The sequence below is a fragment of the Salmo salar genome, chromosome ssa16, assembly GCF_905237065.1.
Source record: "Salmo salar chromosome ssa16, Ssal_v3.1, whole genome shotgun sequence".
Classification (NCBI taxonomy): Eukaryota; Metazoa; Chordata; class Actinopteri; order Salmoniformes; family Salmonidae; genus Salmo; species Salmo salar.
Genome location: NC_059457.1, coordinates 35,580,839 through 35,606,862, shown reverse-complemented (window position 1 = coordinate 35,606,862; position 26,024 = coordinate 35,580,839). Strand labels below are relative to the sequence as shown.

At 42.2% G+C, this 26,024-nt stretch overlaps 1 protein-coding gene across 1 annotated transcript; it reads right to left on the bottom strand.

Moving 5' to 3' along the window:
• Positions 1–528: 528 nt before the first annotated feature.
• On the bottom strand, positions 529–26,024 carry sae2 (SUMO-activating enzyme subunit 2). Its single transcript, NM_001141649.1, has 17 exons — positions 25,856–26,024; positions 25,201–25,284; positions 24,500–24,570; positions 24,349–24,413; positions 24,116–24,216; positions 23,869–23,990; positions 18,427–18,494; positions 18,165–18,286; positions 17,938–18,037; positions 15,074–15,222; positions 14,840–14,933; positions 14,160–14,272; positions 13,732–13,887; positions 13,376–13,472; positions 1,752–1,857; positions 1,506–1,645; positions 529–1,284 (listed from the first exon to the last, which is right to left on the bottom strand). The coding sequence occupies exons 1-17, from the start codon at positions 25,994–25,996 to the stop codon at positions 1,079–1,081; spliced, it is 1,935 nt and encodes a 644-aa protein (NP_001135121.1). The 5' UTR covers positions 25,997–26,024; the 3' UTR covers positions 529–1,078.

Below are 26,024 nucleotides of genomic sequence, written 5' to 3'. Positions count from 1 at the left end.
TAGTATGGGACTGAGAATATGTTCAGCTAAAGCTCCTTAGGAATGTCATGTTTATTGTAAACATGCTTATGTTATGGCTTTTCTTGTGTACTCCATTTACTGACAGGGCTGAGATGACTCTTTTGGACTTTAATCCCTACACACACGCACACACACACCTTCAGTTACAAAATATTTGCTCTGAAAAATGTTTTTCCTTCAGTCCCAGGACGTTGGAAGACAAACGTTAAAATGACGTTATGAAACTCATTCGCTCTTTCGGCAAACTTGTAATTGCTATGAGGCCTTTTCTCAGTCTGAACCCTTTAGAAGACAACTGTGGCAAAAATAATTTGTCTAACCAAAACCAAGCAATGAAAGGGCTTCATTGTCCCCCCCGCCCACAAAAGCACCGCAAATAAGTTAGCAAATTGAAATTTGGTGGTGTGTCCAGTAAAAACAAGCCAAAGTACTGATGTTCCAAACAAATACTGTATACCAGTAATACTGTGTATGCTAAAGCTTAAGAAAACAATTTTGGGGTCGTTAGATCTGTAAGTGTTTATTGTGTCGTTATCTATTTGGTCCAAAGGGAGGTTGAGGCCTGGATATGATGGCTCCAACTATAAACCACGTGAAAGATTTATAAATAAAGTAACAAACTCCAGTACAATTTATTTTTTAACCAGCTGTGACAAAGCAACTCACCCTGCAAGTGGTCAATGGTTAACAATTACAAAGAAAACTCAGTCAATGCTTGACTCAAAGAAATGATTGGGTTTGTTAACTTTTTTTACATTCCTTCAATGGAGGTGTAAGTTTACTGGATGAAATATGCTGAAAAAACATTTGTTATTAAATGTTTCTTTCAGTCTCCCTACAAACCACACCCTGACTTGTGACATGACAAATACATTATAAAAAATACAAAAAGCTAAAAGTATTTTATCCACCTGTGATGGACCAAAATAAAAAAACTGGCACACTTAACAGTTTTTGTACATTTATATTTACACATGTTTGGTAAGAGGAACAGCGTATGAAAACACAAACACAGAGTTTCATCCTTCTGAAGAGGGGAGGGGCCAGGAGAGACATACTAGTCTAGTGCAATGATGTCATCATCGTCCTCATCGGCCGCCGAAGGCTGATCCAGGCGTTGGCGCTTGGCTGAAGCCTCGCCTGTCTCAGCATCATGGAGCTTCCTCTTGTGGCCTCCTGACTCCATGCGGACATCCATAGTGCTGGAGGACGGCTCCTCCTCGTCTGAATCAACTATCAGAACATCATCCTGCTCAGCAGGGGCTAAGAGGAGAAAGGAAAACAAGAGAAAGTCAGACGAGAGACGATTGACATGTACCTTTTTAGAGTTATCGTTCAGCTACAAAATAAACATAGCTGTACATGATTCTCAGTACTGTAAACAAAATGGTTTAAAGGACAGGACAGGTGACTTATGACCAGGATTTTGATTATTAGACAGTCTAAAACAGTCCATCTCTGTTGTCAATGTCAGTTTTGCTCACCTTTGGAAGAGGTGGACGGTTCTGCAGAGTCTTTGTTGCCGTTGGCAACATTCTTGTCCTCTTGTGCGCTGGGTGGGGTTGGGGCTTTGTCAGGGGCGTCACCCACCACCTCAAACTCCACATCCTTCTCCAAGTCCTCACTTTTCCAGACAAGCGCAGAAATACATTTACATTAGGGAAACAAATTTGCATTAGTCATGCAAATGCAAAGGCCTATACAGCACACAGATATCCATCCTCTCTTACCAGTGCATCACGTTAACCAGGAGTGTGTAATCCTGCAGAAAGTCATCCACTTGCAGACGGCTACCATGTCGTATCCCAAAGTCAGACAGAAACTTGCTGTTGTTTGCTATAAGAAGAGAATGGTGCATGATAATAAATATGTATACCTGATGATAAGAGTATACCGTTGAGTACAATATAGGGTTTAGCGATATTATGATAGCATCGTCTATCGACGATGATCGACGGCAATTGCCAATGGTGACAACATTGTGATGTGACAGACAACCTTTTTGCCCAGGGGTCTCCAACCCTGTTTCTGGAGAGTTACCGTCCTGTAGGTTTTTACGCCAACCCTAATACTTGGTTGATAACCTGAACCAGGTTAGTTACAACTGGGGTTGGAGCGAAAAGGACAGTAGCTCTCCAGGAACAAGGTTGGAGACCCCTGGTTTAGCCTATTTGAGCTTGACTAGCGCCGCGCAATAAATAACGGAGTCGGGCAGGGCAGCTCAGTGACATTCTGAGTAATTTGTCTATTCCTATTTGCTATAATCTTGTTTTATGAAAGGCTTCATATTAATGAAGGCTGGCCTATTTCAATAAATATGTTATACAGAACGCAAGAGGAATGTAGGCTAGACAGAGCAGAGTAGTACACCAAAGCAGCGCAAATTGGCCATTCAGAAAATATTCTCTCTCTCCCCCCTCTCTCTGTCGGATGCTTGGGCCTTACGGCCTAAACCACATTTTTATATATACAGTGCCTTCAGAAAGTATTCATACCGCTTGACTTATTCCACATTTTGTTGCGATTTTATTTTATTTATTTCACCTTTATTTAACCAGGTAGGCTAGTTCAGAACAAGTTCTCATTTACAACTGCGACTTGGCCAAGATAAAGCAAAGCAGTGCGACACAGAGTTACACATGGAATAAACAAACATACAGTTAAATAATACAAGAGAGAAAGTATATATACAGTGTGTGCAAATGAGGTAGGATAAGGGGGGTGAGGCAAAAAAATAGGCCATAGTGGAGAATTTATTACAGTATGGCAAATTGAACACTGGGGTGATAGATGTGCAGAAGATGAGTGTGCAAGTAGCAGTACTGGGGTGCAAAGGAGCAAAATAAATAAAATAAATAACAATATGGTGATGAGGTAGTTGGATGGGCTATTTACAGATTGGCTATGTACAGGTGCAGTGATCTGTGTTTGAGCTGCTCTGACAGCTGGTGCTTAAAGCTAGTGAGGGAGATACAAGTCTCCAGCTTCAGTGATTTTTGCAGTTCGTTCCAGTCATTGGCAGCAGATAACTGTAAGGAAAGACGGCCAAAAGAGGAATTGGCTTTAGGGATGACCAGTGAAATATACCTGCTGGAGCGCGTGCTGTGGGTGGGCACTGCTATGGTGACCAGTGAGCTGAGATAAGGGAGGGCTTTACCTAGCAACGACTTACAGATGACCTGGAGCCAGTGGGTTTGGCGACGGATATAAAGCGAGGGCCAGCCAACGAGAGCATACAGGTCGCAGTGGTGGGTAGTACATGGGGCTTCGGTGACAAAACGGATGGCCCTGTGATAGACAGCATCCAATTTGCTGAGTAATTTGTTGGAGGCTATTTGGTAAATGACATCGCCGAAGTCAAGGATCGGTAGGATAGTTTTACGAGGGCATGTTTAGCAGCATGAGTGAAGGATGCTTTGTTGTGAAATAGGAAGCCGATTCTAGATTTAATTTTGGATTGGAGATGCTTAATGTGAGTCTGGAAGGAGAGTTTACTGTCTGACCAGACACCTAGGTATTTGTAGTTGTCCACATATTCTAAGTCAAAACCGTCCAGAGTAGTGACACTGGACGGGTGGGCAGCGATCGGTTGTAGAGCTCGCATTTAGTTGTGCTTGCATTTAAGTGCAGTTGGAGGCCACGGAAGGAGTGTTGTATGGCATTGAAGCTCATTTGTAGGTTACACAGTGTCCAAAGAAGGGCCAGAAGTATACAGAATGGTGTTGTCTGCATAGAGGTGGATCAGACAATCACCAGCAGCAAGAGCGACATCATTGATGTATACAGAGAAAAGAGTCGGCCCAAGGATTGAACCCTGTGGCACACCCATAGAGACTGCCAGAGGTCCGGACAACAGGCCCTCTGATTTGACACACTGAACTCTATCTGAGAAGTAGTTGGTGAACCAGGCGAGGCAGTCATTTGAGAAACCAAGGCTGTTGAGTCTGCCGATAAGAATGTGGTGATTGAGAGTCGAAAGCCTTGGACAGGTCGATGAATACAGCTGCACAGTACTGTCTTTTATCGATGGAGGTTATGATGTCGTTTAGGACCTTGAGTGTGGCTGAGGTGCACCCATGACCAGCTCGGAAACCAGATTGCATAGCGGAGAAGGTACGGTGGGATTCGAAATGGTCGGTGATCTGTTTGTTAACTTGGTTTTCCAAGACCTTAGAAAGGCGGGGGAGGATAGATATAGGTCTGTAGCAGTTTGGGTCTAGAGTGTCTCCCCCTTTGAAGAGGGGGATGACCGCGGCAGCTTTCCAATCTTTGGGGATCTCAGACGATACGAAAGAGAGTTTGAACAAGCTAGTAATAGGGGTTGCAACAATTTCAACAATTTCCAGATTGTCCAGCCCTGCTGATTTGTAGGGGTCCAGATTTTGCAGCTCTTTCAGAACATCAGCTATCTGTATTTGGGTGAAGGAGATATGGGGGAGGCTTGGGCAAGTTGCAGTGAGGGGTGCAGGACTGTTGACCGGGGTAGGGGTAGCCAGATGGGAAGCATGGCCAGATGTAGAAAAATTATTATTGAAATTCTCAATTATCGCAGATTTATCAGTGGTGACAGTGTTTCCTAGCCTCAGTGCAGTGGGCAGCTGGGAGGAGGTGCTCTTATTCTCCATGGACTTTACAGTGTCCCAGAACTTTTTGTAGTTAGTGCTACAGGATGCAAATTTCTGTTTGAAAATGCTAGCCTTTGCTTTCCTAACTGCCTGTGTATATTGGTTCCTAACTTCCCTGAAAAGGTGCATATCGCGAGGGCTATTCAATGCAGTACGTGTTACAGCCCGAATTCAAAATTGATTAAATAGATTTTTTCTCCTCTCACTCATCTATACATAATACCCCATAATGACAAGGTGAAAACATGTTTTTAGAAGTGTTAGCACATTTTTGGAAGATGAAATATCTATTACATAAGTGGTCACACCCCATAGTCTATATTTTGTAGAAGCACCTTTGGCGGTGAGTACAGCTTTGAGTCGTCTTGGAAAGCTATGTATCAGCTTTGCACATCTGAATTTGGGGATTTTCTCCCATTCTTCCAGGGAACAGCATTCTTCAAGTCTTTCCACATACTTTCAATGGGATTCAAGTCTGGGTTTTGGCTGGACCACTCAAGGACTTTCACATTCTTGTTCTGAAGCCATTCCAGAGTAGCTTTGGCTGTATGCTTGGGCTCATTCGCCCCAACCGAAAGTCGTTTGCACTCTGAAGCTGGTTCTCATCTAGGATTTGCCTGTATTTGACTCCATTCATGTTCCTTCTATCCTTACCAGTCTCACAGTTCCTACCGCTGAAAAGCATCCCCATAGCATGATGCTGCAACCACCATGCTTCACGGTAGGGGTTATGTTCGACGGGTGATGAGCTGTGCCTAGTTCTCCCCAGACGGCGCTTTGCATTCAGGCCAAATATATTGAACAAAAATATGAAACGCAACATGTAAGTGTTGGTCCCATCTTTCATGAGCTAAAAAAAAAGATCCCAGAAATGTTCCATGCTCACAAAAAGCTTATTTCTCTAAAATTTTGTGCATAAATTTGTTTACATCCCTGTTAGTGAGCATTTCTCTTTTGCCAAGACAATCCATCCACCTGACATATCAATATGTCGATTAAACAGCATGATCATTACACAGATGCATCTTGTGCTGGGGACAATAAAAGGCAACTCTAAAATGTACAGTTTTGTCACAACACAATGACACAGATGTCTCGAATTGAGGGAGCGTGCAATAGGCATGCTGACTGAAGGAATGTCCACCAGAGCTGTTGCCAGATAAGTGAATGTTCATTTCTCTACCATAAGCCGCCTCCGTCGTTTTAGAGAATTTGGCATAACATCCAACTGCAGACCACATAACAACCCCAGCCCAGGACCTCCACATCCGGCTTCTTCACCTGCGGGATTGTCAGAGACCTGCCACCCGGACAGCTGGTGAAACTGAGGAGTATTTCTATCTGTAATAAAGCCCTTTTGTGGGGAAAAACTCATTCTGATTGGCTGGACCTGGCTCCCCAGTGGGTGGGCCTATGCCCTCCCTGTACCACCCATGGCCGTGCCCCTGTCCATTCATGCGAAATCCATAGATTAGGGCCTAATGAACTAATTTAAATTTGGTTCCTGACCAAAGTCCTTCATGCCTGGTTGCTCAGTTTGGTTGGACGGCCACTGTGCTCTTGGAAACTTTCAACACTAGAAATAGTTTCATACCCTTTCCCAGATATATGCCCCATCATAATTATATCTCAGATCTACGAACAGTTCCTTGGACTTCATGGTATAGTTTCTGCTCTGACATGCATTGTCAAACTGTGTGACCTTATATAGACAGGTGTGTTTCTTTCTAAATCATGTCCATGCAATTGAATTAGCCACAGGTGGACTCCAATTAAGCTGTAGTGACATCTCAAGGATGATCAATGGAAAGTGGATGCCCTTGACCTCATTTGGAGTGACATAGCAAAGGGGTGTGAATACCTATGTAAATAAGATTTCTGTATTTCATTTTCAATGTGTAGAAATGTCCAAAGACATGTTTTCACTTAGTCACTATGGGGTATTGTGTGTAGATGGGTGAGATTTAAAAAACATTGAATCAATTTTGTATTCAGGCTGTAACACCAAAATGTAGACTAAGTCAAGGTGCATGAATACTTTCTGAAGGCACTGTAAATAACGGACAGTCCTTAACTATCTTGTGGCTAGCCGTTTTTAAAAAAGTAGGCTATATTTCTTCTCACTCTCCATTCGATAGGCTATGAATATGACTTTGGGCTAGGCTATGCTTTCATCGTTTTATGCATGCATGTCGTTCTCCTGATCAAACAATGAATGCTGAATGCTAGCTGAGTTACATCACAAAAAGTAGTTTGAATAGCCTAAAAATATAAGGTAGCCAGGGGACTAATAATGAGAGAACAAACATCAATAGCCTATAGAAAAATTGAATAACAAGTTTAACAAAGTTTAAGCTTATTATGAAATAAATCCCTCCATGTGAGTCTGAAAACCAAATGGCCAATAACCTAAACTCAGCTAAAAAAGAAACGTCCTCTCACTGTCAACTGCGTTTATTTTCAGCAAACTTAAAATGTGTACATATTTGTATGAACATAAGATTCAACAACTAAGACATAAACTGAACAAGTTCCACAGACATGTGACTAACAGAAATTGAATGTGTCCCTAAACAAAGGGCGGGGTCAAAATCAAAAGTAACAGTCAATGCAGCTGGTGGCCACACCAGATACTAAGTACTGCAGTGCATCTCCTCCTCATAGACTGCACCAGATTTGCCAGTTCTTGCTGTGAGATGTTACCCCACTCTTCCACCAAGGCACCTGCAAGTTCCCGGACATTTCTGGGGGGAATGGCCCTAGCCCTCACACTCCGATCCAACAGGTCCCAGACGTGCTCAATGGGATTGAAAGCCGGGCTCTTTGCTGGCCATGGCAGAACACTGACATTCCTGTCTTACAGGAAATCACGCACAGAACGAGCAGTATGGCTGGTGGCATTGTCATGCTGGAGGGTCATGTCAGGATGAGCCTGCAGGAAGGGTACCACATGAGGGAGGAGGATGTCTTCCCTGTAACGCACAGCGTTGAGATTGCCTGCAATGACAACAAGCTCAGTCCGATGATGCTGTGACAAACCGCCCCAGACCATGACGGATCCTCCACCTCCAAATTGATCCCGCTCCAGAGTGCAGGCGTCATTCCTTCGACGATAAACGCGAATCCTACCATCACCCCCGGTGCGACAAAACCGCGACTCGTTAGTGAAGAGCACTTTTTGCCAGTCCTGTCTGGTCCAGCGACGGTGGGTTTGTGCCCATAGGCAACGTTGTTGCCGGTGATGTCTGGTGAGGACCTGCCTTACAACAGGCCTATAAGCCCTTAGTCCAGCCTCTCTCAGCCTATTGCGGACAGTCTAAGGCACGTTCACGCAGATGAGTAGGGACCCTGGGCATCTTTCTTTTGGTGTTTTTCAGAGTCAGAAAGGCCTCTGAAGTTATTTGTATTTTTACGAATTATCTTTGAAAGACAGGGTCCTGAAAAAGGGACATTTCTTTTTTTCTGAGTTTATATTCCTACTAGACATTAAAGAAGCTTCAAGAAAAGTTACAATTATAAACAGTAGCCTATTTCCCAAATATTATAATAGCCTAAGAAGGTGTTGTCCTAACGTTGCCGCTTTGAAAAACAAGAATGAAATCGGAGTCAATAGCCTAAACATAGGCTATTCTCAGCCACAGCTTTGAGAGATTAAACAAACAATATTTAGAGAGGATGAGACAAAGCAATTATCTAGTTCTGATGATGGTAGACTTTGCTTCTCTCCAGCCCATGATTTATAACCTAACTCACTACAGACCGTTCCTCATCAGTTGACCGTCACTTTGCTCCGTCATGTGAGTGTCACACACACGCATACAAATCTGTTCCACGCTGAAGCTCCACCAGAAAGGAATATAAGAAGTTTGCCTCTGCCCAGGCTTTCAACAACATCTCATCCTGAATTGTCCAGTTGTAGTCCAACTGTTTATTTTATTTGTTTTTCTCTCTCCAAATTTAGGGCCAATAGGGGGCAATACCATCGTATATCACAATGTTTTACGAGTACATAATCGCAATAGGACAAATGTTGACATTTTCCAACCCTAGTACAATATACAGTCCATAGCTTGACAACACTTGTCCTTTTGTCCGGGACAAGCAAAAAATAAAAATAAGATTTAAGTCCAAAAAACAAAAAATTGTCAAAGCACACATCACAATATAAAATAATTACTCCAGTCTGAATTGGATAAGAGGGGCCAATATTATAATCTATTTCTCATGTACATAAATAAATGCCTACATGTCAAAGTGTAGGTGCTATGCATATTGGCTACAGCCTCATATTATGTCCAAATCGATGCTGACATGAGGCGCCAGAACATTCTGCCAAACTTTTAATAACATATAGGCTAAATGGCAGTCATGTTTGACAAATATAATGAAGGATAATTAACATTAACGTACAAAAGCCTGGATTCTGTCAAAATACTCGAGGCACGGTTCGTTCAGATCAAATGGTCACAAGACTGGAGAGCAGTTTTCCCTCTAAGCTGTGCATGAGCTCCCCCCGGGACTGCCATGCAGAAGAAATATCAGTGCTCACAGAGAAGCACGAGAGTGGATTTCACTCAACTTTCTAGTTTTCCCCATTAGTTAACACTATCAACTTTCCCTTTACTGTGGGAATTGTGATGGAATCTACGCAATATTAGCCACTTTCAATGCAACATACCGAAACAAACTATGCAAGACTTAGTATGCAAAACAAACTATTTAAGAGATTTTGTTGTAGGCAGAACACATCTGAGTTGGAGTCTATTGCATGACAGGCACGATTCAGGCAGCACTACCCAGACCAGTGCATTGTAACCAAATCAGAGCTGCAGTAGGCAGCCAGAGAATAGCAGAGAAGCCGGTGTTTGGAGGATATATTGGCATGGTTTGCCGTCTCGGGCCTAACACCCGTGCCAATATATCCTCCAAACACCGGCTTCTCTGCTATTCTCTGGCTGCCTACTGCAGCTCAAACACCGGCTTCGAGGGCATTATCACTTTTATACAAACGGGTTACCAATATATTCAAATAATGATTGCTATATTCTAATTTAAAAGGTTTTGATTCATTTATTCATACCATTTCATCCTTCCAAAAGACAGTCACGACACAAATCTAGGGTTGCTACCCAAGCCGGCTGGTCGTTCGTTCTATTGGTTCGGTTGCTAGAGATGCGACCCAGTCGTTCAGTCTTTTTGTTCTGCATCTATGGACACGACTCAGTCGTTCGTTATAAATGTTCCATTGCCATACTGGCTGGCAATGTTCTTATCCGCATTTGCATTTAAGCTGTTTTCTAGTGACATTTATTTGGATACATCCATAACAATGAGCTAATGAGGCACAATTGTGTCAGGACACTGTTGTTCAGAGGCGCTAGTCAACAACACAGCTAACACAATCACTTCAAACTGAAGCTGCAAAGACGGCAAACTAGCTGCACATCGTTTCACCTTTTTTCAATTGATATTTCTTTGTATAAATACAAATGATGCCAGCTGATTCATGATTTCAACTGGCTGAGAAACGCTGCCTGACTCTCGTCCCGACACGTTCACTACTGTGGGAATGCTTAAGATCGAATTTCAATATTGAGACAATGTTGCAAATGTCGGAGAGACAGACAGCAAGATTAATACAAATCTCCTGTTGAAAACGAAAATGTTAGTCTAGTCTAAAAGAAATGTGAGATAATGTCTATATTCTTTTTATAGTGGAGATCAAGTTTATAAAGTACCTGGCTGGGCTGATGAGACAGTGGACTGCGCAGTCAGATGGAACAGATTAAATAGACATTTTAACCTGTCTGGGCTAGAGGGCAGTATTTTCACGTCCGGATAAAAAACGTACCCGATTTAAACTGGTTACTACTCTTGCCCAGAAATGAGAATATGCATATTATTAGTAGATTTGGATAGAAAACACTGAAGTTTCTAAAACTGTTTGAATGGTGTCTGTGAGTATAACAGAACTCATATGGCAGGCAAAAACCTGAGAAAATTTCAAGCAGGAAGTGCCCTGTCTGACAATTTGTAGTTCTTTCTAGTCCCTTTCGAAACTACAGTATCTCTGGGGTTACGTTGCACTTTCTAAGGCTTCCATTGGCTCTCTAAAGCCTTCAGAAAGCGGATTGAGGCGTCTCCTGTCTCTGGGCAGAGTATGGTAGCTCAGTTTGTCAGTGGTCTACCTGGTGACTAAGAGACTGGGTATGCGTGGTCCCACGACCATGCTGTTTTTTCTTTTCCTCTTTGAATGAAAACACTATTGTCCGGTTGGAATATTATCGCTATTTTACGAGAAAAATACCATTAAAATGGATTTTAAACAGCGTTTGACATGCTTCTAAGTAAGGTAAAGAAATTTTTATTTTATTTTTTAATTGTCTCGAAATGCGCTCGCGCGTTACCCTTTGGATAGTGACCTGAACGCACAAACAAAACGGAGGTATTTGGACATAACTATGGATTATTTGGAACAAAAACAACATTTCTTGTGGAAGTAGCAGTCCTGGGAGTGCATTCTGACAAAGATCAGCAAAGGTAATACAATTTTTCTAATAGTAATTCTGAGTTTAGTGAGCCCCGAAGTTGGCGGGTGTCAAAATAGCTCAGCCATCACGGCTAGCTATGTACTCAGAATATTGCAAAATGTGCTTTCGCCGAAAAGCTATTTTAAAATCTGACATAGCGATTGCATAAAGGAGTTCTGTATCTATAATTCTTAAAATAATTGTTATGTATTTTGTCAACGTTTATGGTGAGTAATTTAGTAAATTCACCGGAAGTTTTGGGTGGGAATGCATGTTCTGAACATCACATGCCAATGTAAAAAGCTGTTTTTGGATATAAATATGAACTTGATTGAACAAAACATGCATGTATTGTATAACAATGTCCTAGGAGTGTCATCTGATGAAGATCATCAAAAGGTTAGTGCTTCATTTAGCTGTGTTTTGGGTTTATGTGACATATATGCTTGCTTGGAAAATGGCTGTGATTATTTGTGGCTATGTACTCTCCTAACATAATCTAATGTTTTGCTTTCGCTGTAAAGCCTTTTTGAAATCGGACAATGTGGTTAGATTAACGAGAGTCTTGTCTTTAAAATGGTGTAAAATAGTCGTATGTTTGAAAAATTGAAATTATTGCATTTTTTAGGTTTTGTATTTCGCGCCACGCTGTTCCACTGGCTGTTGAATAGAGTGGGACGGTGACGTGCCACCTAGCCCATAGACGTTAACTTCATAGATTTAGCTGGTGGTAATTTGTGGAATAGACACCGGCTGGGAATTCTATTTTAACCAATCAGCATTCAGGATTAGACCATTGCCATATATAGATCTGTGCCATTCACTTTGAACTGGACTTTTTTTTAGCATCAGCAGTCGAGAGTAGATGTACTTGTTTTGAGATCAAAGCGAGAGCTTCATGTAGGGACGTGTGTACATTTGTTCATATCCTTTGCTAGTTAGTGAGTTATTAACCCAGTTATTGATAATTTGTAGTCAGCAATGGGGAAGTGACTGATTCCTACAAGAGCACAAATGTGTGCATTTCAAGACATCTTTGAAAAGTCAGTCAGCTAAAGAGCTTTTTTTGTCTTAAAGGGGCAATGTTGTATTTTGATACAGGCTTGAATAAGCTAAGTGGCCAATAGGCAGAGAGTAGAATAATTTGTCTGATTCACTGTAATAATGATGCATTTTATATTGTAAAGTGGTTTCTTGCATCAAACAACATGTTCAGTCACCTTGTCTGAAGGTCACGTGGTTAAACAGTTTTTAAAAATGTATTTAACCTTTATTTAACTCTTGCACTGAGATGCAGTGCCTTAGGCCGCTGCGCCACTCGGGAGCCCTGGTTAATGTTTTTTTCCAAAGTCTCAAAGTAGGCTTATATTGAACACATTGGCTGCTACTAACACATTGGCTGCTACTGTAGGCTGAAAGATAGCTGTTCTATTTCCATGTTAAAATGTTATTGGATGCATTCTCCATTGTTTTTGATGGTAGGCTACTCTTGTTTAGACTACATTATGATCAAATAGCCACAGTAGCCTACTTGACCACTGTTAAAACTAACTTAAAAGCGAGTGTTTTCCCGCTAATTGCATTTTTGGAACATTTGTATGTAGCCTACAGCCATGAGCGCATTGTTGAGCTTATAATATGAAGAAATAAAACTATCAACATTTTAAGCTAAATGGTCTGATCTGTTGCATCGACCTCATTGCTTTTCGGATTTCGCTACTCCCGCAATAACATCAGCTAAATAAGTGTATGTGACCAATAAAATGTGATTTGATTTTAAAAATAATATGTGCAGTGGTTGTATTTTGAACCGTAGACATTGTTTATCGTCCCAGGGACAACGGGACACCCTTCATTTCAAGCCCTGGAGGGAATTATTTTATAAACCAAAAAAGTATTTGGTTGTATTTGTAATGTTGCATTATTTTATAGGCTACCAAGGGTGGCCAACCATCTTTCAGGACAGCCTTAAAGAGGCAGAGTGTAGGCTGGACTATGCAAAGAAGCCAATAGGCAGAGTGTAGCTAGCCTACCTTCTTGTCTGATTCTTGAGGGTAAAAAAAATATAATAATGCATTTTATTTGTAAAGTGGCTAAAAAAAATGAATGTCAAGGCCTGCAGTCACAATGGGAACAGGTTGGCATCCTCTACTGGTCTCCTTGGGAACAGTCTGATATTATTCTGTGATTGTCTTATACCTTCAGTTTCACCCTCCTCAGAGGAGATGAGGATTGTCCCTTTCCCATCCTCGATCTGCACATCTGGCGCCACCATCCCAAACTTCTCCTTTAATATCTAACAAAGAAACAAGAATCTTTAGCGGAACACATAGATATGCTGATCACTTTTCACTGTGTTGTGGTGGTTGCAACAAACAAGCAAACCAGATTGGTTTGTATAGTCAATATCCATCTGGCTTCATCTCTGCCTCTATGGTCAAAAATGTCTTCATCACTGGCCAACAACGTCCATACCAGTCTGTTTTTGTCTGTCTTTATCAGTCTGATTGTAAGGATGGTCACACGCATACAGGAGCCAGAGAGGCATACATTACCTTGTCTTGAAGGGCCAGCACAAGAGTTTTGTGCACATTCAGTTTGACTGTAACCTCTGGCTTGCTGGCACACACATAACAGTTGGCACTGGGTGGGTCCAAAGCACATGGAACAAGCAGCTTTTTCCTGGGGTTAGGCTGCTTGTTCAGGAAGATCTAAGAAGACCATACAGGAAGGAACATTAGAAAATGTTTCAGAGCACAGTAGGCATACACCAAACACCCATAATCTGCTATTAAATTATTTACAACCATCATGGCTACAATTAGTGAATGAAATGCTGGGCCAAGTAAGTGATATTCTGCATTTTGAAAATAGCGCCCCATTCATACTGTCAAAGCTTCCCTGAGTGTGCAGACTAGGGGAAGATGATCAAAGGTAGAGTACCACCCTCTAAGAGTAGAAGGGATCTCTCCTGATTTCTCACCGTGCGACACTGCTCCACATCTCCAGACAGGATCTTCAGAGCCTCCAGCACAATGAGGCCAGCAATGACTGCATTGGTTGTGGCGATTGCTGGGATGATGTTCCCTGCCATGGCTGCAAGGAACAATTTACAAAATCAAAACACCATAATAGGTATCAGTCTTAGAAACATTTAAATGCCCAGTGCAGTCAAAAACATGATTTATATACATTTCCACAATATGAGGATGGAATAATACTGTGAAATTATGAAAATGATAATGCTCTTTTTAGTCTAAGAGCTGTTTGAAAAGACTGCTTAAAACTTCTGCCTGTTTTGGTGGGATGGAGTTTTGGCCTGCCTTGTGACATCAAGTGGTACATTAGTTAACAGACCAATAACAAAAAGTTCCAAACCTCTCAGCCAATAACATATCGTTTTCAGTTTCCCCCTGCCCACTCAGACCACTCCCATACAGTCCTAGCCATATTCTTGCTTGAGAAATTGACCATTTTAATTAAAAACAAACAATCACAGTAAGGTACTTAATTGTTAAGCAGAAATTATTTGATATCGAGATAAAAACAGCAGCATTGGAACTTTAAAGCAAGAAAGTAAAATCAATTGTATGAATCTGTATAAATAATAAATTGTCACAATAAGAACTTAACAGCTCGACATCTTTCACCCAAAATACCCACACTTGATGTCAAAACGGCTCTTCATGTTCATGCTAAAGATATGCATGCGCAAGTTGGCGGCTGCTGTCACAAAGTCCATCGCTGGAGGGTCATCCTAGCAACAGGAGGAAAATGTTACTCAAATGCAATGCCAAAAGAGCATCATCTTCCCAGGTCTATTTTCTATCTCCACCAAAATATTTTGTTCCAGTGGGGCAGTGTTGATTCTGCAATGTCCCATCCTTCGGTCCTCACCTTGTCCCACACAAGTTCTGCTCCATCCCCTTTGTCAGCCAGCATGGAGCGCAGGGTTTCCACGCTGCGGGAGAAGAGCTGGGAGTAACCTGCCACACCCAACACCTGTTGGTCCTTCAGTCCCGTCCCAGTCACCTCCTGGGGACACGCTATCGCACAACCAGAAAGAGAGAGAGAGACAATGACAAAACTACCACAAAAAAAATCCACTGGTCCACTGCACTCTACTGCAGCTTGGAGCAACATAATATGTATTGAACAAAAATATAAACGCAACCATTTCAAAGATTTTACTGAGTTACAGTTCATATAAGGAAATTGGTCATTTGAAATAAATTAATTCGGCCCTAATCTATGGATTTCACATGACTGGGAATACAGACATGCATTTGTTGGTCACAGATACCTGTAAAAAAAGAAAGAAAAAAAAGTAGGGGCGTCGATCACAAAACCAGTCAGTATCTAGTGTGACCACAATTTGCCTCGTACAGCGCGACACATCTCCTTCGCATAGAGTTGATCAGGCTGTTGATTGTGGCCTGTGGAATGTGGTCCCACTCCTCTTCAATGGTTGTGCTTAATTGCTGGATATTGGCGGGAACTGGAAAACGCTGTGGTACACGTCAATCCAGAGTAGAGGTCGACCGATTAAATCGGCACGGCCGATTTCAAGTTCATATAACAATCGGTAATCTGCCTTTTTGGATGCCGATTATGGCCGATTACATTGCATTCCACGAGGAAACTGCGTGGCAGGCTGACCAACTGTTACGCGAGTGCAGCAAGGAGCCAAGGTAAGTTGCTAGCTAGCATTAAACTTATCATATAAAAAACAATTTATCAATCTTAACATAATCACTAGTTCACTACACATGGTTGATGATATTACAAGGTTAACTAGCTTGTCCTGCGTTGCATACAATCAATGCGGTGCCTGTTAATTTATCATCGAATCACAGCGTACTTCGCCAAATGGGTGATGATTTAACAAAAGCGCATTCATGAAAAAAGTATAACCGTTGCACAAATATACCTAACCATAAACATCAATGCCTTTCTTAAAATCAATACAAGTATACTTTTTTTAAACCTGCATATTTAGTTAAAATAAATTCATGTTAGCAGGCAATATTAAGTTGGGAAATTGTGTCACTTCTCTTGCGTTCATTGCACGCAGAGTCAGGTTATATGCAACAGTTTGGGCTGCCTGGCTCGTTGCGAACTGTGAACTAATTTGCCAGAATATTACATAATTATGACATAACATTGAAGGTTGTGCAATGTAACAGCAATATTTAGACTTAGGGTTGCTGCCCGTTTGATAAAATACAGAACGGTTCCGTATTTCACTGAGAGAATAAACGTTTTGTTTACGAAATTATAATTTCCGGATTTTACCACATTAATGACCAACGGCTCGTATTTCTGTGTTTATTATATTATAATTAAGTCTATGATTTGATAGAGCAGTCTGAGCGGTGGTAGGCGGCAGCAGGCTCGTAAGCATTCATTCAAACTTTAATGCATTTGCCAGCAGCTCTTAGCAATGCTTGCTTCACAGCGCTGTTTATGACTTCAAGCCGATCAACTCCAGAGATTGGGCTGGAAATACTAAAGTGCCTATTAGAACATCCAATAGTCAAAGGTATATGAAATACAAATGGTATAGAGAAATAGTTGACGCGTCATAATTCATATAACTACAAAATGTCTTAACTGGGAATATTGAACCACCAGCTTTCATATGTTCTCATGTTCTGAGCAAGGAACTTAAACTTTAGCTTTTTTACATGGCACATATTGCACTTTTACTTTCTTCTCCAACACTGTGTTTTTGCATTATTTAAAGCAAATTGAGCATGTTTCATTATTTATTTGAGACTAAATAGATTTTATTATAGATTTGATTTATGTATTATATTAAGTTAAAATAAAAGCGTTCATTGTTCATTCAGAATTGTTGTAATTGTCATTATTACAAATATATAAAAATTGTCCGATTAAATCGGTATCGGCCTTTTTTGGTCCTCCAATAATCGGTATCGGCGTTGAAAAATGATAAATCGGCTGACCTCTAATCCAGAGCATACCAAAAATACTCATTGAGTGACCTGTCTGGTGAGTATGCAGGCCATGGAAGAACTGGGGCATTTTCAGCTTCCAGGAATTGTGTACAGATATTTGCGACATGGGAAGTGCATTATATGCTGAAACATAACATGATGGCGGCGGAGGAATGGCACGACAATGGGCCTCAGGACCTCGTCACGGTATCTCTGTGCATTCAAATTGCCATTGATAAAATGCAATTGTGTTCGTTGTCTGTAGCTTATGCCTGCCCATACCATAACCCCACCGTAGAGCACTCTTAACATCTGCAAATCGCTCTCCCACACGACGACATGCACGTGGTCTGCAGTTGAGGCAAGTTGGACGTACTGCCAAATTATCTAAAATGACATTGGAGGCGGCTTATGGTAGAGAAATGAACATTAAAATCTCTGGCAACAGAGCTGGTGGGCATTCCTTCAGTTAGTATGCCGATTGCATAATTCCTTAACTTGAGACCTCTGTGGCATTGTGACAAAACTGAACATTTTAGAGAGGCCTTTTATTGTTCCTAGCACAAGGTGCACCTGTGTAATGATCATGCTGTTTAATCAGCTTCTTAATATGCCACACCTGTCAAGTGGATGGATTATCTTAGCAAAGGAGAAATTCTCACTAACAGGGATTTAAACTAATTTGTGCACAAAATTTGAGAGAAATAAGCTTTTATTTTATTTCTGCTCATGAAACATGGGACCAACATAATACACAATGCGTTTATATTTTTTGTTCAGTGTAGGATGCTAATATCTTACCAAGTTTCTGAATCTCTAGCCAATCCAGAGGGAGTGGCGCTTTCCTCTTCTTCCACAGCTTGTCCATGGTCAGGAGGTACTGGATGTCATCTTTGAAAAGCTGGAGGACCACACAAATCAAATGGCTATTAGCCAAAGTCGAGGGGCTAATAAGCTTGTTGACAAGACAAGGGGACACTTTCACTTAAGCAGTCCTTTAGTAAATGCTTGTTCACACTAAAGCCTACCTTGTTGAAGAGTTTGACTGCGTCGTAGCCTGTGGATCGTGCCCAGTCCTTGGTGGACACCCGCTTGATGTCTCCATCCTGATCAGATGCTGTGGCTCGGGCTTCAGTGTCTGCAGGGTTCCCTGAGAATAGGAGACCTCAATGAAAACCAGTGTACACAGCAGCCTTTTACTGCATACGTGTCAGTGCATCTCACCCCTCTGGTCTATGGAGGGCAGGGAGGTGGCAGTATTAGAATTCTCTAGTGTTGCGCTCTACTCACATGAAAGCTCTGGGTCAGCTGTGTCAGGGGACACCTCCTGATCTGCATCCTCCTCTCCAAAGAGCTGGCTGAGGTGGAGATTAAAATAAAACTGGATTGTCACTATCATGGGCTTAATCTCAACCTCCCAGCAATAAAACATATCTCTGCAAGCAATACCACCACTCACCTAAGGATGTAGATAACAATCATGACCTATTCCTCATTGATTTACAACTCGTGAGATACATACAAGTTATCTTCCAAGATGGCGTAGCAGTAAGACGTGTTTGTTTTCGTCCCATGTAAATATTCAGTCTTTTTCAGGGTTTTTAAGTATACATTTGTTTCCATTTTCAAATTAAATATACCTTTCATCAACCCGCCTTACACAAGGTGGTACGGCTCTGCTATTTTTTAGACCTTATAACTGGAATCTCCATCAGCAGCAAGCCAGCTACTGGCTATTTAGTCATTGTTAGCCACTGCTAGCGGTCTTTACCTTTAGCTCGGACTCCAGACGCTTTAGCCCGGATAATACCTGCCAGTCTGCACAGCGCAATATGTACTCGCACCCTACCATACCCTTGTCTGTACACTACGCTCTGAATCTATTCTACCACGCCCAAAAATCTGCCCCTTTTATTCTCTGTTCCCAAAGCACTAGATGACCATCTCTTATAGCCTTTAGCTGTACCCTCATCCTACTCCTCCTCTGGTGATGTAGAGGTTAACCCAGGCCCTGTGTGTCCTCAGGCGCTCTCATTTGTTGACTTCTGCAACTGTAAAAGCCTTGGGTTCATGCATTTGCTTTATTCAATGCTTTAGCACACTCCGCCAACCCTGATGTCCTAGCCGTGTCTGAATCCTGGCTTAGGAAGGCCACCAAAAATTCTGAAATTTCCATCCCCAATTACAACATTTTCTGTCAAGACAGAACTGCTAAAGGGGGCGGAATTGCAATCTACTGTAGAGTTACCCTGCATAGTTCGTTCATACTATCCAGGTCTATACCCAAACAGTTTGAGCTTCTACTTTTAAAGATCCATCTCTCCAGAAATAAGTGCCTCACTGTTGGGATCATAGCTTTCAGACCCCCCTTAGCTCCCAGCTCTGCCCTGGACACCATATGTGAATTGATTACACCCCATCTATCGACAGAGTTCGTACTAAGTGACCTAAATTGGGATATGCTTAACACCCCAGCCGTCCTACAATCTAAGCTAGATGCCCTCAATCTCACACAAATTATCAAGGAACCTACTAGGTACAACCCCAAATCCGTAAACATGGGCACCCTCATAGATATCATCCTGACCAACTTGCCTTCTAAATACACCTCTGGTGTCTTCAACCAAGATCTCAGCGATCACTGCCTCATGGCCTGCGTCCGTTATGGGTCCGCGGTCAAACGACCACCCCTCATCAATGTCAAACGCTGCCTAAAACACTTCAGCGGGCAGGCCTTTCTAATCAACCTGGCCCAGGTATCCTGGAAGGATATTGACCTCGTCCCGTCAGTAGAGGATGCCTGGTTGTTCTTTAAAAGTGCTTTCCTCACCATCTTAAATAAGCACACCCCTTTCAAAAAAAATTGAACTAAGAACAGATATAGCCCTTGGTTCACTCCAGGCTTGACTGCCCAGCACAAAAACACCCTGTGGCGTACTGCAGTAGCTTCAAAAGGTCCCCGCGATATGCAACTTTTCAGGGAAGTCAGGAACCAATACACAGTCAGTTAGGAAAGCAAACAGAAATGTGCATCCTGCAACACTAAGTCCAAAAAGTTTTAGGGCACTGTAAAGTCCATGGGAATAAGAGTACCTCCTCCCAGCTGCCCACTGCACCGAGAATAGGAAACACTGTCACCACTGATAAATCCATGAGAATTTCAATAAGCATTTCTCTACGGCTACCCCAACCCCGGCCAACAGCTCTGCACCCCCGCAGCAACTGGCCCAAGCCCCCCCCCGCTTCTCCTTCACCCAAATCCAGACACCAGATGTTCTGAAAGAGATGCGAAATCTGGATCCCTACAAATCAGCTGGGCTAGACAATCTGGACCCTCTCTTCCTAAAATTATCTGCCGACTATTACTAGTCTGTTCAACAACAACGTATCATCTGAGATTCCTAAAGATTGGAAAGCGGCCACAGTCATCCCCTCTTCAAAGGGGAGACACTCTAGATCCAAACTGTTACATACCTATATCCATCTTGCCTGCCTTTCTGAAGTCTTCGAAAGCCAAGTGAACAAACAGATCACCGACTATTTCAAATCCCACCGTACCTTCTCCGCTATGCAATCTGGTTTCAGAGCTGGTCACGGGTGCACCTCAGCCACGCTCAAGGTCCTAAACGATATCATAACTGACATCGATAAAAGACAGTACTGTGCAGCCGTCTTCATCGACCTGGCCAAGGATTTCGACTCTGTCAATCACAACAGTCTTATCGGCAGACTCAACAGCCTTGGTTTCTCTAATGACTGCCTCGCCTGGTTCACTAACTACTTCTCAGAGTTCACTGTGTCAAATCAGAGGGCCTGTTGTCCGGACCTCCGGCAGTTTCTATGGGGGTGCCACAGGGCTCAATTCTTAGACCGACTCTTTTCTCTGTATAGATCAATGATGTCGCTCTTGCTGCGGGTGATTCTTTGATCCACCTCTACGCAGATGACACCATTCTGTATACATCTGGCCCTTCTTTGGACACTGTGTTAACCTGTTAGGGCTAGGGGGCAGTATTTACACGGCCGGATAAAAAAACGTACCCGATTTAATCTGGTTATTACTACTGCCCAGAAACTAGAATATGCATATCATTATTGGCTTTGGATAGAAAACACCCTAAAGTTTCTAAAACTGTTTGAATTGTGTCTGTGAGTATAACAGAACTCATATGGCAGGCAAAAACCTGAGAAGATTCTGTACAGGAAGTGCCCTCTCTGACCATTCCTTGAGCTTCTTGACTCTTTTTATTGAAAACTTAGGAAGTGTCACGTTACAGCAAAGATCCTACGGCTCCCATAGGCTCTCAGAACCCGGGAAAAAGCTGAATGATGTCGAGGCAGCCCCTGGCTGAAAAACATTAGCGCGTTTGGATAGTGGTCGGTCAGAGTACTATGAGACTGAGGCGCGTGCACGAGGCGACCCCATGTTTTTATTTTCTCTCTCTTTGTACTAAAACGCAGATTCCCGGTCGGAATATTATCGCTTTTTTATGAGAAAAATGGCATAAAAATTGATTTTAAAAAGCGATTGACATGCTTCGAAGTGCGTCGTGCGCATCACCCTTCTTTACACGTCGGATAGTGTCTTGAACGCACGAACAAAACAGAGGATATTTGAACATAACTATGGATTATTTTGAACCAAACCAACATTTGTTATTGAAGTAGAAGTCCTGGGAGTGCATTCTGACGAAGAACAGCAAAGGTAATAACATTTTTCTTATAGTAAATCTGACTTTGGTGAGGGCTAAACTTGGTGGGTGTCTAAATAGCTAGCCCTGTGATGCCGGGCTATCTACTCAGAATATTGCACATAGCGAGTGCATAAAGGAGTTCTGTATCTATAATTCTTAAAATAATTGTTATGTTTTTTTGTGAACGTTTATCGTGAGTAATTTAGTAAATTCACCGGAAGTTTGCGGGGGGTTTGCTAGTTCTGAACGTCACATGCTAATGTAAAAAGCTGGTTTTTGATATAAATATGAACGTGATTGAACAAAACATGCATGTATTGTATAACATAATGTCCTAGGCGTGTCATCTGATGAAGATCATCAAAGGTTAGTGCTGCATTTAGCTGTGGTTTGGGTTTTTGTGACATTATATGCTAGCTTGAAAAATGGGTGTCTAATTATTTCTGGCTGGGTACTCTGCTGACATAATGTAATGTTTTGCTTTCGTTGTAAAGCCTTTTTGAAATCGGACAGTGTGGTTAGATTAACGAGAGTCTTGTCTTTAAAATGGTGTAAAATAGTCATATGTTTGAGAAATTGAAGTAATAGCATTTCTAAGGTATTTGAATAACGCGCCACAGGATTCCACTGGCTGTTACGTAGGTGGGACGATTTCGTCCCAACGACCCTAGAGAGGTTAACAAACCTCCAAACGAGCTTCAACGCCATACAACACTCCTTCCGTGGCCTCCAACCGCTCTTAAAATGCTAGTAAAACGAAATGCATGCTCTTCAAAAGATCGCTGCCGGCACCCACTCGCCCAGCATCACTACTCTAGACGGTTCTGACTTAGAATATGTGGACAACTATAAATACCTAGGTGTCTGGCTAGACTGTAAACTCTCCTTCCAGACTCATATTAAGCATCTCCAATCCAAAGTTAAATCTATAATCGGCTTCCTATTTCGCAACAAAACTGTATATCACTGTATATAGACCTTTTGTTTTCTTTTTTTCTACTGTATTATTGACTGTATGTTTTGTTCATTCCATGTGTAACTCTGTGTTGTATGCGTCTAACTGCTATGCTTTATCTTGGCCAGGTCGCAGTTGCAACTGATAACTTGTTCTCAACTAGCCTACCTGGTTAAACAATGGTGACATTTTTTTATTTTTTTTAAAGCCTGCTTCACTCATGCTGCCAAACATACCCTCGTAACACTGACTATCATACCGATTCTCGACTTCGGCGATGTCATTTACAAAATAGCCTCCAACACTCTACTCAGAAAATTGGATGCAGTCTATCACAGTGCCATCCGTTTTGTCAACAAAGCCCCATATACTACCCACCACTGCGACCTGTATGCTCTCATTGGCTGGCCGTCACTACATATTCGTTGCAAAACCCACTGGCTCCAGGTCATCTATAAGTCTTTGCTAGGTAAAGTTCCGCCTTATCTCAGCTCACTGGTCACCATAGCAACACCCACCCGTAGCACGCGCTCCAGCAGGTATATTTCGCTGGTCATCCCCAAAGCCAACACCTCTTTGGCCGCCTTTCCTTCCAGTTCTCTGCTGCCAATGACTGGAACGAATTGCAAAAATCGCTGAAGTTGGAGACTTATATCTCCCTCACTAACTTTAAGCGTCAGCTGTCAGAGCAGCTTACCGATCGCTGCAGCTGTACACAGCCCATCTGTAAATAGCCCATCCAACCAACTACCTACCCCATATTTGTTTTTCTGCTCTTTTGCACACCAGTATTTCTACTTGCACATCTATCACTCCAGTGTAAATTGCTAAATTGTAATTACTTCGCCACTATTCGCCCATTTATTGCCTTACCTCATTTGCAGATACTGTATACAGAATTTTATATTGTGTTATTGACTGTACATTTGTTTATTCAATGTGTAACTTGTTTGTCGCACTGCTTTGCTTTATCTTGGTCAGGTCGTAGTTGTAAATGAGAACTTGTTCTCAACTGGCCTACCTGGTTAAATAAAGGTGATATAAATAAAAAAATAATTTAAAAAGCACTTCAACAACACTTACTTGAACAGGTACTTGGCCCACACAATGCAGTGTATAGGCTCAGAGGGGGTGTTGCGAATGGTACAACCAGGGAAGGTTTTCTGTGTGGGTTTGGGCTGGCACTCATAACACTCAGTAAGACCCTATAGTGTGGAAAAGCAAGGAGAGGGAGGTGATTATTTCACTCTGTATCTAATGAATTTTTACTGCACTGAACATGACCATGCATCTAATCGGCATCCACAGGTTGTTTTCATCCGTGTCTTACCTTCTTAATAACGGTCACCTGCCCAAGGTAGCCAGCTGTGCCACTCTCAATCAGGGGAATGTCAGCTGCAAGACACATCCTGTTTACATGGTTACGAGCCGCTGCAAGGATGAAAAGATTCAGCTGGCGGTAAGACCAGGACCACAACAGGGAAGAGATACCAAACGTACTCTACGGACAGACTAGGGGTAGGGAAAGAGGGTGTAATTAGGGGGAAGTAGATATTACTATACCTCGATTGTCCAAAGCATTCATGACAAGCATGAAGTTCCTGAAGAATTCCACATTGTAATCTGGGCTGTGAAGGACAAACATACCAAACATTAAACAGGATCAAGGACATTAAGTTCTCACACCGGCAACTCACAACACTAGATGACTTACTTCATGATGCTGTCATGGTAGGCTGTAATGTTGGCAGTGGGACAGAATTGCAGCACACTCTCTTTGGCCACCTGCAAGACAGCCAGCCGTAAGTTTACAAATAGTATTTAGATTGTGTACAGCATACACTGAGTGTACAAAACATTAGGAACACCTGCTCTTTCCAGGTGAAAGCTATGATCCCTTATTGATGTCACTTGTTTAATCCAATTCAAATCAGTGTAGATGAAGAGGAAGAGACAGGTGACTGAAGGATCTTTAAGCCTTGAGACATGAATTGTGTATGTGTGCCATTCAGACAGTGAATGAGCAAGAAAAAATATTTAAGTGCCTTTGAATTGGGTATGGTTGTTGGTGCCAGGCACACCTGTTTGAGTGTGTCAAGAACTGCAACGCTGCCGGGTTTTTCACACAACAGTTTCCTGTGTATATCAAGAATGTTCCACAACCCAAAGGACATTCAGCCAACTTGACACAACTGTGGAAAGCATTCGAGTCAACAAGGCATGCATCCCTGTGGAACGCTTGACACCTCGTAGAGTCCATGCCCTGACGAATTGAATCTGAACAGCCACAGGGCAAAAGGGGGTGCAACTCAATATTAGGAAGGTGTTCCTAATGTTTTGTCAACTCTGTATTTTAGAATGCACGACCAAGTGATCTCATGTTTGTGAAAGAACAACAAAGCATCTGTCCCCTACCTGCGCCTTGGACTTCCCCACATGTTTCTTCTGGAACAGGAACTGTCTGTTCAGGTTGCTCACATCAATAGTGTCCAGATCAATCTATAAATGAGACACAGCAAATCGAAGTTAAAACACAATTACTGATAGAAAAAATGCAATTAATAAGATCAAGACAGGTTCACAAAAAAGTTGAACGTGGTATGAAAGACTTTGCTACAAAGTGTATAACGTTAGCTAGTTAGCTACCTACCGTGCGTTATGATATATCTAGCTAGCTGCATTGTAGTTTACATTGCTTATCACCGGCATTGCTAGCAGCTAGCTAATTAGCCTTCAAGCATACCGGTATGGGCAGCATAGCATTGTCTAGCTAACGTTAGCAGACCACAAAGAGGTCGGAACAACATGGCGCGCAATTGAAATTCTGGACGAAGTGACCTAAATGTTGTGTTTTTATATACACATGCATGTAACTAGCTAGCTATATAACTACATTGCTAACTCCACCACTTACATATAGCCAGGTCCATGTGAAAATGTTCTAATATATACACTTATTTCAGACTAGCTAGCATGCTAGCTACATTATATGCTAGCACGCTAGGCCTTTCACACATCAGCTCGTAGCTGCACAAAGACCCAGCAAATGTCCGCCCCCTGCACGACTTACAACTTCTATATTTTTGAAGCCGGTGAGTACAAGATTTTTCAAGAGCTCGCAACCAATTCCTCCAGCTCCGACCACCAGCACCCGGCAAGCGGATAAGGAATCAGCCAGCTCTTTTCGGAGAGACCCCACTAGTTGTACCATTGTTGATCAGAAAAAGACAGAAACTGCA